This window comes from Myotis davidii, unplaced genomic scaffold, assembly GCF_000327345.1.
Source record: "Myotis davidii unplaced genomic scaffold, ASM32734v1 scaffold1129, whole genome shotgun sequence".
Classification (NCBI taxonomy): domain Eukaryota; kingdom Metazoa; phylum Chordata; class Mammalia; order Chiroptera; family Vespertilionidae; genus Myotis; species Myotis davidii.
Genome location: NW_006299595.1, coordinates 34,195 through 47,854, shown reverse-complemented (window position 1 = coordinate 47,854; position 13,660 = coordinate 34,195). Strand labels below are relative to the sequence as shown.

Here is a 13,660-nt window from a genome sequence, read left to right as displayed (position 1 = left end):
GATGCTTAATTGCTGAGCCACACCCAGCTGGGTGACACAATGATTTTATAACATCTATAATGTTGCTATGTAGCTCCTACATGCAACCAGTTTCTATGGTTATCAAATATTTGATTATCTTAAGTGTTTGCATGGGTTGTGTGTTTTCTTTTTTCATCATCATTTACTTTCTTTTCCTCTCTTTGGTTATAAGTTTATACATTTCCTCCAAATTCGTGAGATGTGTGTCTAGCTCAGTTATTTATAGCCAATATTCTTCTCTGTCACATATATTTAAATCTATGTTTTCTATCTAACCTCAACTTGAATTACATCTCACACGATGATTATTTCATCTTATTGTGTTTTTAATTCCCTTTGATTAATTGGAAATTCAAAAATGTAATCTTTAAATTTTGAAATAAATGGAACACTTTCACATCACTGTTTTTTTCATTTTTTGTTTAATCCTATTGTAGTAAAATAACAGAGATTATAGGATTTCAATCTGTTGATCTTTGTTGAGTCTGTGACACAATACATGGTCAATTTCTGCAAATATCTAACGTGTGCTTGAAAAGATAAAATGCAGCCTTTGTTGTGATATAAAATGATTTCTATATCCTTTAATCATGTTGTTCAAATCTTCTTTATCTCTATTAATATTTTGCTTCATAATTTAATGAGATTTTTTAAAATCTTAAACTATGATTAAATTTGTCTACTTTTTCTTATAATTATTTTTCTATCAGAGATTGAATAAACAAATGGAAAGTGGCCAGACCATATATGACAATGAACTGTGTTCCACATGGGAAGCCTAGAAGCCCTACCCACAACCTCTTCAGCAATTAATCCAAAATACTCAGAACTTGATCAACAACTGCCAACTCCCTAGTTGTGTTTGTCTCCATGACCAACTAGAGGCAGCCAAATAGGTTTCCTAAGCCAATCACAGAAGAAGCCCACTTCTAGTTAACCCACTTCCAGTTTTGATGTGCTGACAACCTCCATTCAAAGCATACCTCAAACCTTCCCTTGCATTCCCTATAAAATTTTCCTACCACTCTGACAGTTTTTGAATCTTTGCAAAAGGCAAACAATGATAGTTAATACTGTGGTTAAGCAAGTTCTGAATGAATCATTTCTGTTTCATTTGTTTATTCCACAATAGTATGAATTTTTTAACGATGGCCTAATGCCAAAACTATTTGAGTTACCATCAAAAGTAGTATAATAAGAAAATGCTATAATTGTATTATATACTCATAACATCTAATCCTACGTGATATTCTATATAAATATGAGTTATTCAACTTCAAAAAAAGAAGAAAAATGGACGATATCACAGTCAACAGTGGCTAGATGATAAATTATGAGGAAATACTAAAACAAACTGTTTCTCTATTATATAATACTAGAGGCCCAGTGCATGGATTTGTGTACCTGTTGCATCCCTTGGCCGGGCCTGCAGCTCTCTGACTCCTTCCAGGGGTCCCAGATTGTGAGTGGGCCCAGGCCAGGTCAAAGCACCCCACTGGTGCATGATCGTGGCCAGGGAGGGACTGTGGGAGGGCTCCAGGGCATGTCTGACCTGTCTCACCTAGTTCTGATCGGCTGGACCCCAGCAGCAAGGTAAACTACTGGTCGAAGTGTCTGTCCCCTGGTGGTCAGTGTGCATCATAGCTACCGGTTGAACAGTCAAATGGCAGAACGGTTGCTTAGGCTTTTATATATATAGACTAGAGGCCCGGTGCATGAAATTCATGCACTGGGAGTGGGATGGTTCCTCAGGCCAGCCTGCACTCTTTTGCAGTCCAGGACCCCTCAGCGGATGTCTGAATGTGGCCAGCTGTTGGACATCCTTAGCACTGCCCCAGAGGTGGGAGAGGCTCCTACCACTACTGCTGCGCTCCCCAGCCATGAACCCGGCTTCTGGCTGAGCGGCACTCCCCGTGTGTGCACACACTGACCACCAGGGGACAGCTTCTGCATTGAGTGTCTGCCCCCTGGTAGTCAGTGCAAGTCATAGCAACCAGTCATTCCACCGATCAGTCAATTTGCATATTAGCCTTTTATTATATAGGATAGGTTGAGAGATGATCAAAGAATGGGAGAAGGAGCTATAGATATTTTTAAAGAATCAACTTGAACCACAATGAAGAAATAGAAAAAGGAAAAACAATAGAACAATTTTGGATATCATTAAGTCTTCTGTGGGATGTTTGTGACAACTGTTTTTATTTAGAAATGTTAAAATGATTCTAGCTATATATAATAAAATACTATGTCACAAGAAATTGCAGGATGGCCTCTGGGAGGCATATTATCTCAACTTCCAAGGTTATAGATTAAAATGCTTTTAATTTTATTGTCCAGGAGATGTAGACAACCCCATTAATTAAGTCCTACAAATGTATCAGTGAAAGTCAGAGATAATGAGTCAATAACACACCTCTGATAAAGCTAATAAGACAAAAAGAATAGACTGGGAGCAAACATAGCAAATATGATCACATAATATGGAGATATTGCATTATCAGGCAAATATATATATATATTTAGTAGAACAGAATCTAGTCAATGCTTACTAATACAGACAGTCCTAGGGTTACATTGGACTCCACATACTTCATTTAGTGGTTATGTGGCCATCTCCCATTTATTTATTAAAAAAAAAGTTCCGTCATTTTGACGTATGTACATATGTGCTTTATATTTTTTATTATTTATTTACCACAAGTAAAGGTCTGGAATTGTTATCTTTCCTTTAAATTTTTTTTACTGTTTCACTTCATTACTGCTGTGTATGTGCTCCAAGTGAGTGACGTAGGTGCTTATGTAGGTGGATTCGTACTTACGTGGAAAATCGTGTTACGTCGTGCTGTAGGAATGGATCTCCGACGTAACCCTAGGACCTATTGTATTTTACAGATTACAAATAGGAAATGTAGGGATTCAGCCTTCTATAAAGAGGGTTAATGTCTTCCCCTCTCCCCTATAAGTCTTAAAAAAGTGTTAAGGGAAGAGTTAGGTGTTTTATAATTTGTGAGAAGTCCAAACTTGAAGAAATCGGTCTCTGATCCTCTTGGTTCTTATGCAATAGATCATTGGGTTCACCATAGGTGGGATAAGCAGGTAGATGTTAGCCACAAATATATGAATGTGAGGAGCCACATTGTGTCCAAATCGGTGAGTAAAAAAAGAAAAAAAGGCTGGAGTATAGGCTACTAAGATTACACACACATGGGATCCACAGGTGCCCAAGGTCTTGAGTCAAGCAGCCTTGGATGGAAGATGGAAAACAGTGTAAAGGATGACAATATAGGAACATAGAATTAATATGAAATCTAAACCTCCAGTAAGGAAGGCAGCAGTTAGGCTATATATTCTGTAGATCCTGGTCTCTGAACAGGGAAGCTTGATCAAAGCCATAAATTCACAGTATGTGTGAGGGATGATATTAGTTCTGCAATAAGAAAGCCACCGAAGCATGAAGGGTTGAGGACTGAAAAGCAAAGCCCCACGGAAGACAACAGTCAGCCCTGAGTTCTTGATGACTCTGTGTGTCAGGATAGTAGAATGTCTCAGAGGATTGCAGATTGCCACATACCGGTCAAAGGCCATGGCCAAGATAAACCCTGAGGCCATGCTGCATAGTGAATGAATGAGAAATACTTATACAAGGCAAGCTTCAAAATAGATCTTCCTGTCGTGGAACCAAAAAATGCTGAGGATTTTGGGCAGAGCAGTAGTGGAGATGATCAAGTCAGCCACAGAGAGCATACAGAAGAAGAAGTACATGGGCTCATGCAAGTTGGAATCTATTCTAATAATAAATAGAATAGATAAATTTACCAGGAGAGCACTTAGGTAAACTAGAAAGTAGGGCACTGATAGCCAAGTGTGGATGGATTCCATTCCTGGAATCCCAAGGAGAAGAAAGGTACTGGGATGAAAATTGGTATTATTTGTCAATGACATGATGAAAACGTCTGGCTGCATTCAGTTGTGTAGATTCTTTCGTATTTACTTGTCCACTTAGTTAATTCTGCCTTTATTTATTAATTTATATGAAATACTTGACAACATTTTATACCCTAAGGATAAAATGATAAATAGGACCCAATACCTAACTTTAGATATTAACATTCTAGTAGGAGAGAAATTGGTGCAAATCAATTATTAAATTCCCATGTGATAAATGCAGTGAAGTTATTTGAAAAAGCAGTTTTATTAGCCAGTAGATATGGATATTTATTCCACTTGTATGTGTCAGAGGATTCATAGATAAGATGCTTAGTTTGGGTTCTGAAGCACTCTGAACCTTTAAAATAAAGAGAAAATTGTAAGCTAAATTAAGTTCACAATGAAAGACTGTAACCTTAACTTTATTACCCTGGTTTAAAATTAATTTGCCCAGAGCTATTTGTGAAATATATTTAAATGGAATGACATTGTAGAATAAAAAGAACAAAAGATTATTTCCTAAATTTCACTTGACTGTCCACTATGCCACATTAACTAGCTTGCATTGATATAGAATTTTAATTGCACATATTTTAGGCTCCTTTTCTAAATAATGAGAGCTATAAGAGTGACAGCAAAAGGTTCTAAATCCAGACACATTCTGGATCTGTCTCCTCAGACTAAGCAAAAGTCAGGAGCCACCCTCACATGGCTGGTAACTATTTTCAAACCAGGCAATAATTATCCTCTTCCTTCTTCTTCAAACATCTTTTATTTTCTCCAACCTTTCCATCCAACAAGTTTAGACTACAAAGTTTGGGAGGTTGCTGGATTTAACAATGTATAGCTAAGCTATGCTATGCTTACAAGTCCCACTATTAACTCTGAGGACAGTTTATAACCAGATATATAAGAACAATTATAGTGGTACATTGTAAATTACATATATAAATTAAAACAAGAAAAACAACAACAAATATATAAATTAAAACAAGAAAAAAAAAGAAGAAAATTAAGGTAGTAGAGAGTCTGCAAAAATAAAAATAGCATATTCTATCATTATTTTTTTTTTCAATTACAGTTGACATTCAATAGTATATTAGTTTCAGGTGTGTAACATAGTGTTTAGACATTTATATAATTTGCAAAGTGATTCCCAATAAGTCTAGTACCCACCTGGCACAATACATAGTTAATAATATTATTAACTATATCCCTTACACTTATTTTGATAGAACAAGGAGGCGACTGCACACAAAAAGTCCATCTCCGTTAGGAAATATATAGAAGATGCACATCTTCTTAGAGGTGTGATCCTCAACACCTACTTCAGGTGTTGGTCAGAGTTTAAAAGAATTGACAGTAGTAAAGCCTAGAGCAACGGTTCTCAACCTGTGGGTCGCGACTCCTTTGTGGGTCAAACGTCCCTTTCACAGGGGTCGCCTAAGACCATCGGAAAACACATCTATAATTACATATTGTTTTTGTGATGAATCACTCTGCTTTAATTATGTTCAACTTGTAACAATGAAATTGGGGGTCACCACAACATGAGGAACTATTAAAGGGCCACGGCGTTAGAAAGGTTGAGAACCACTGGCCTAGAGGTTGCCATGGGAGAAGAAATAAACATATCATTCAATTTTGGAGTTAGCAATCACTAAGCATAGGAAAATTTTTCTCATTTGAAAATAAACAAAATGGAAGACAAAGAGGTAATCTAAAATTATTTGGTATTGAAATAGGAACTTGGCTCAATGTATACAGGGTGAGGAAAGAGTAGATTTATAGTTGTGACTACCCCAGACACAGAGTTTATTCTGTTATTATTTATTAATTATTGCATTATTTTTCATATGAATAACTATAAGCCTACTTTTGCCTCAACCTGTATAGCTCAAGATTTATTTTAAATAATAAATTTATTTGCTCTATTTCAGCAAATAAAATAGTTTAGAAACCAGATATTAATATGTAAAGAGTAAATCAAGTTCAAACAACATTATAAAATATGAGAACATTTGCCATCTGTATGGCATAATTTCAATTCTGAACTTTGTAGTAAATTAAGAGACTGCATTGCTTTATTATATGTGTCATAAAAATAAATAAACTTTGAATTAAAAATTCTCAAACAACCCAAACAATAATTCCTAGAAAATCAAGAGAAAGGAAATGAAAAAAAGTAGAATTAATAGAATAGTAAAAAAAAGAAAAAAAATATTCCATTTAAAAGAGGACCAAACCTGACAAAATTTTATGAATTTTAAGGATAACTATAAAGATAAATTATGCAATTTTAGAAATGCAAAACAGCAAACAATATATTTACTGTGCAATTTCACAGACATTGCACATTAAGGATTACTTGGCCTATAGTGTAAGCCTAATAGCTCTTCCGTCAGGAGAATTTGTTTTGTACAAAGACTTTCTTTCCACATTCATCAAACCATAGACTTACCATTTTTGGAGTCTTCACTTTCTTCTGGAGACTTAGTAACTGAAGCCTGAGTTCGAAATTCAGATATTCTTAGATTATTTTTGCAGTAGGGTGTAATAAAACACAGGATTCAGACTACCTCGTTTCTATTTGGAACGCCATCTTTCAGTCTATTTCTCCAGAAGCCACAAAGACACATACTTGCTTGGAATTTATTCATTTCTGTGCCCTTTTTATTACAGGAACAGAGTTTTCTTCAATAGAGCGCATGCTTCTGCTTCTTACTTCAGCAACAACGATAGGTGCTTCAGACTTGAGGTGTGCAGGTAGCATTCCTGAGAAAGCAGAATCAAAAAACAGTAAACTCACACAAGCCCTCTCGGCCCAGGTGCTTTTTTCTGTCTCACACCCTGGAGTTCCTCATCCTCAGCTCCTTGATAAATATGTTAAATAACCTTGCTTATCTTTGGGTCTCTGTTACAAACACCAAATGCTGAAGTGTGTGCTTTGCCGGAGGGCTTGACTCAACAGGGCACCTTTTCCACTGGCATTAACTATCCTTAGAAAACCTCAACTGTATGACATGTCTTTCCCAGAACAAGAGCAGATGTGCGGACTCTAAAGGTACTGGGGAAAAAATAAAAATCCTAAAACCAATTAATATCTGTGGTTTAAGAAATATCACAGCTGATTCAGACCCTGAATTGAGACAAATAAGTAAAAGGTGTAATAAAATGACTTTATGTTTCCTTTATAGAAGATTCTAATAGTCACCGCATCATTTCCTCATGCCCTGCTAGGCACTCATTTTAATCTTCCAATGTCATTGTTTTCTGATCCCTTTGGCCTTGAGGAGGTAGCCAATACCTCCTGCTCCTTCATCTGGTGATGAAGGGAGATACTGAGATGTTTGTGTTAATCTTTTACCTTCCCTGCCCTGTAGCAACAGAGCTCCTGGTGTGTTTTTATTTGGTTCACTGCTTTTCTCAGCTAACCTCAGCGATATTAATAGTTCTCAAGAAACAGCTTCTCAGGAACCAAGACAATGACTCAGGAGATCGTGGGGAGCTTTTTCCAGGGGGACCTCAACTTCTGCCAGAGCAGAAACTCTTGAGCAAAAGAAAGTACCAGTTTTCAGAGTCAATCTCCCACATTTTTATTAGAGATCAAAAAAGAGGGGAAAAAACAAATAATTTCTTCTCTGGAATCTGGTTCATTATAAAATAAAAACTATTTTCATTGGGGACATATGGTTGGTCTGAATTACTCAGTTTATACAGATGTTATTTACGTGAAATTGTTTCCAATTTATAACATTGACTTTACATAATAATTTTGGACTTGGGTGAATATACATAATTTCTAATTTTCTGTGAGAAAATATAACGCAACAAATATCTATTAATGCTATGGTTTTCATAGTTATAATTTTAATGTTATAAAATAAATCCTTTATTTTATCTTCTATAATTCTCTTAATCATTTTCCAGTTCCTAGATATATCTATTTTCATTGTTCCACAGATTAGAAAAATTATGAAGGTCAATTCTTTGTGCAACTGTGACAGAAATGTAATAGAAGTAAAGAAAACCCCCACAAACTATGCATATTTATTACTCTGAATATCATCCTGCAAAGAAACTTTATGACCACCATGCACATAGAATTTTTTTACATTCCTGCACTTATCCATTAAATCAATTCTTTTCTACTCACTAGGTAATAGGTAATATTCTAGAGATTGGGAATGTAACAAACAAAGCAGAGAAGTTCCATTATGTTAGGAATATTTGTAGTAGTGGGAAAATTCAACAATAGCTGATTTTAAAAACAATATTTTAGGAAATAGAAAAGATCTTTGATGGAGGAAAGAAGTTGAGGTGATGGAGACTGATTAGAAATGGGAAGAACTTAGAAAAAGGTCAGGGAGACCTTTTGATGGGGTTAATATTTGAAGTGAGACCTAAATGATAATATTTAAAGCAGCCATTCAAAGAACTGTGAATGAGTATTGCAAGGAAAAGGTTGTCAGAATACAATGGAAAGTGTAACTTTCATACTGGGAGAAGATTCTTGCTAAGGATTGGGGAAAAGAAAGGGTAAGATAGTTGGAGTAAAGTAAGTAAAGGGAAAGATTGGTTCTTGAGAAGGTTAAAGGGAGGCACAGGACAAGTCATTGACCTTATAGATCAATGAAAACAAAAACTAAATTCAACCCAAGTGCAATAAGAAACAATGTTTTCAGCAGTCTTTAAACTTGAGTGCATTTGCACTGTTAAAAAGTCAAACTACAGTGATACAGTTAAATCATGCACTATCTACTCCTTTTCATCTATTGTCCATTTAGACTCCTCCAAATTTGAGTGTGTATCCTCTTAGATTGTTTTCTCTGTTTATAAATGTTTTTATATTTTATATATAATATTTTATATTATATGTAATACATTATATATACATATATACATATTTATATACATACTAGAGGTCAAGCACATAAATTCATGCCCAGGTGGGGTCTGGCCAGGCCAGCCCCAATTGGAGCAGATCAGGGCTGGGCCTGCCAGGGCGAGGGGCTGCAGGAAGTGGGCTGGCCAGCCCTACCACCGATTGGAGTGGGGAGGTCGATTGGGAGCCAGGCCAGCTGGGGGAAGGGGCTGTGGACAGTTGGCTGGATGGCTCTGCCTCTGATCAGACTGGGGGGACTGATTAGGGGTGGGATAGGCCAGGGGGGGAGGCTGCAGGAGGTTGGTCATCTGGCCCCTTCCCTGATTGGGGTGGGGGGCTGGTAGGGGGAGGGGCCATAGGCTGATCTGGGTGATGGGGGCCCATTGGGGGTGTGGTTGACTGGGGGGAGAGGCCGCAGAAGTTTGGCTGGTCAGCACCCTCGTTCAGGGTAGGGGAGGCCAATGGGGTGGGGCCAGATGTGGGGAGGGGCTGTGGGAGGTTGGCCATTGGCCCCACCCTTGATTGGCCAGTTGGCAAGCCACAGTGGGCATCATAGCAACTGGTTGTTCTGTCATTCAGGTCATTACTGTGTCTGGTTGCTGGCTTTTTATATATAGAGACTAGAGGCCTGATGCACGAAATTCATGCATGGGGGGGTCCCCTCAGCCCAGCCTGCACCCTCTCCAATCCAGGACCCATTGGGCCTAAACTGGCAGTTGGATATCCCCCTCACAATCCGGGACTGCTGGCTCCTAACTGCTCACCTGACTGCCTACCTGATTGCCCCTAACTGCCCCTCCCCCTGCTAGCCTGATCACCCCTAACTGCCTCTGCCTCCTGGCCAGATTGCCCCTAACTGCCCCCCTGGTGGCCTGGTTGCCCCCAGATGACCCCTCACCACCCTCTGGTCTGGTCGCCCCCAGCTGTCCCTCCTGCCACCTGGTTGTCCCATGCAGCCTGCTGTTCAGTTGTTTGGTTGTCCCTCACTAACCCCCCTGCTGGCCTGGTAGTCCCACACAGCCTGCTGTTCAGTCGTCCATCCAGTTGTTTTGGTCATGACGGCCCCTGGCTTTTTATATATTAGGATGTTAACTATTTATTATGGAACCAGTGTGACTATCTTTTCTAAAAATATATATTTTTATTGATTTCTGAAAAGGGAGAGGGAGAGATAGAAACATCAATGATGAGAGAGAATCATTGATTGGTTATGAATGAAAGCTTGGATGAAGTAGACTGCCTACGAAACTTATTAAACAGCAAGTCATAAAGTTGACTAATTGGATACATAAAATATATTTTGTCAAAATTTTAATAAAACTTTCATTTTTGGAGCATAAGTGCTAGCAACATGAATATTCAGCATTCATAGGTTAAAAGCATATTTTGTATTTGAAGGTCTTAATTTAAAGATGTTTATAAATAGTTAAATGTTACTAATACAAACAATGTACAATTGATGGTAATGTTTGTATTCTCCTCAAAATGTCCTTTCTTACTATCAATTTTATTTATTACAGTAAATATTATCTAATTTTTATATTCACATAATTTGCTTTATTTTTAGTTGTTATCTCTTTCATCAAGGTGAATGTGCTAAAGGAGAGGGGTAATTAGAAATAGAATCAAGAAATAGGGTAAAGAGGGGTGGGAACAAACATACTTGAGTTAAAACCAGAGAGCAGAAATAGGTACTTGGAAATTCCATATGCCTAAATTTTGAAATAAAAATGTTAAGTGATATGAAATGTGGGCTCATGACAGGTAAAATATTTTCTTCCAAGATAAAAAAAAAATACACCCAACCATTCTTTTTTTTTTTAATATATTTTATTGATTTTTTTACAGAAAGGAAGGGAGAGAGAGAGTCAGAAACATTGATGAGAGAGAAACATCAATCAGCTGCCTCCTGCACATCTCCTACTGGGTATGTGCCCGCAACCCAGGTACATGCCCTAAATCGGAATCAAACCTGGGACCTTTCAGTCCGCAGGCCGACGCTCTATCCACTGAGCCAAACCGGTTTCGGCACCCAACCATTCTTTATTTTAAGATTCATTTCATTATTCTTCATTCATTTCTTTATCATTTATATATTCAATAATAATTAAATGCCTCTTTACATAAAGCATAATGCTGATTCTTACAGGTAATAAACTTTATGAGGCACAGTTCCAAAAGTAGCTAGAATAAGACATGTGAGTCCATAGTACTATTTATTTATTTATTTATTTATCTATTTATCTATTTTTGCTTCAGGAAATAGACCAATTTATTCCAAAAGCACAGGGCAGACACATGGCATAGTACTTATTATTAAGATCTATACAAATGTTGAAAGGTATAAAAGTCTTCCTTTTCCCCTTTGCTTTCATCTTTGAACAAGTATAGACATAGAATCTAGAACCATATGCATTTATAAAGAGAATGATATAAAGTATTTTCAAGGCATTTAACCTAATTAATTCAACCACTAGACCATGCATATATTTACATTTATTTATGATCCCCTTTTCATTGTCTGATGCCAAGGAAATAATTTAGCTCTTTTATTTATCAAGAGGAGAAGGGAAAGGAATTACACTGCAGGAATTATGGCAGGTAGGTTTACAGATGATAAAGTATGTGCCAGGTATTATAGAATGCAATTAGCAAGAATGTTTGGTGTGGGAAGAGCTAAACTAGGAAAATTGCATGTGCTTATATAAAAGAGCCACATGAATCCAGTGAACATAATCCTGACAATTTGCTATGATTTCTTCTCTTGAGAATTGCTCTGCCACAGTTTCATTCCTATTAAATCAGAATATGAAGGGATATAACTGATTGATACAGGTCTAGCAACCTGACCCAATATGGGGCAATTATATTTATTGTCCCATAATCGCTGCAGGTGGGACAGAATAATATCACCAAATCCATTAGAGAAGTCCATGCTTTCCTGCTGTTGAGGCCCTAGAGCAGCCTGGCTTTTGTGCTTCCTGAGTCATAGATCTTCAAATTATCCTCGGATGTCATGACATTACTCATAACCTGCTTTTTTGTTTACTTAATCTAATCAGGATAAATTTCTATTATGTGCAACAACAAAAATCTTTATTAAACTGAGATATTGAAGGAGATATTTTCTGGAAGCTTAGGGGATGATTTCTGAAAAGAAAAGAAACTAAGTACTTAAAAATCATTAGCATTTATTATTTCATTAGCTAAGGCATTTATCTAGTAAAAAGATATTTATTAAATTATTTGTATCTTCTCGGCCCTCTGAATGTAATAGTGAGTTTAGGATCAGAACGAATTCCTAATTGAAGGAGTTTACATTTTGTCCTGGCTATAACAAATTGACACAGAAGAGGCATTGTGTGTAATAAAAAAAGAATACCCAAATCCCCTATGCTGTTATAGGGATATTCCACTGTTTATTACCTTAATATGCTGAGATATTCTTGATGGAACCTGAACACTTCCTTTAGTTTCCTGTTCCCCAGTGTTCTGGAGATAGCACTTGGAAGTATGAATATTTCAAGCTCTATCCAGAGGTTGGGTGTTCTGAGAATGATCTGCCCAGATTAATGCAGATGGCATTTAAGCTTAGTCCTCCATCCTGGACTCCCTGTTCTGATTGCTTTGTAACCCTTGGATCATTTTGAATGGTGACAGAGCACTAGTAGTTTCATCCTTATCTGTTTAGTCTTTGCCCCATAAACAATGGGGTTCATGGTAGGTGGCACCAGTAAGTAGAGGTTTGCCAAGAGAATAAGGGTGTGCCTGGGCACATGTTTTCCAAAGCGATGGGTAAAGAAGGAAAAGAAGGCCAGAGTGTAGAATATCAAGATGACACATATATGAGCTCCACAGGTTCCAAAGGCCTTTGTCTGGGCTTCCCTAGACGGTAGCCTAAAGACTGTTTTCAGGATTACCCAGTAGGACAGGGATATGAGAACAAAGTCCAGCCCTGTAGTGAGGAGAGCTGCAGTGAGCCCATAAATGCTATTAAGGGCAATGCTATTGCAGGCCAACTTGGCAATGACCATGTTCTCACAGTAGGTATGGCGGATAATGTTGCTCCGGCAGAAGTGCAGGCGAAGAATGAGGAGGACACCGGGGGTAACTACGGCCACACTTCGAAACACCAGAGCCAAGGCCACCTTGCTGATGAGAGAGCCTGTAAATAGGGTTGCATAACGGAGTGGTGCACAGATAGCCACATAGCGATCAAAAGCCATGGCCAGTAGAATGGCAGATTCAGAGAGGAACAGAGCATGAACAAAAAACATCTGTGTGAGACACGCAGGAAACGTTGATGGGGAAGGGCCCTGCCAGAAGATGAGGAGCATTTTGGGCACTGTGACAGTACAAAGAAGGACATCATTGAGTGCCAGCATGGCCAGGAACAAATACATGGGTTCATGGAGACTCCTGTCCCAGGCCACCACTGCCATAACCAAGCCATTGCCTATCACAGCCAAAAGGTACATAAAGCTGAAAGGGATAGAGAGCCAGATTTGGAAGTCTTCTAATCCCGGGACTCCAGTTAGCAGAAATGCAATGGGGGGAGTGGATGTATAGTTGGATGTTGTTAAAGAGAGGTAGTCAAAGCCTGTGATATAGAAAACAGAGAGAAAAGAATGTAAGTAATAGTAGAAAATGAGTAATCTCTCATCCTACTCAAGTCCTAATCATTAATTTTGGCATGATGAGGTAGAAGGAGAACAAAATGTTTTGGGAAATACATTAAATAACTAAATGCTTATGGGCAAACCGCTTCTCTTTTATGAGACATCTTGTTCTCCCTGAAAAACTAAAAGTTAATCAGAAAAATTGAGT

At 37.8% G+C, this 13,660-nt stretch overlaps 1 protein-coding gene across 1 annotated transcript; it reads right to left on the bottom strand.

Annotated features, from left to right (window-relative positions):
* Positions 1–12,474: 12,474 nt before the first annotated feature.
* On the bottom strand, positions 12,475–13,311 carry LOC102760012 (olfactory receptor 52D1-like). Its single transcript, XM_015571515.1, has one exon. It carries the CDS (start codon positions 13,309–13,311, stop codon positions 12,475–12,477), a length of 837 nt encoding a protein of 278 aa, XP_015427001.1.
* Positions 13,312–13,660: the final 349 nt, after the last annotated feature.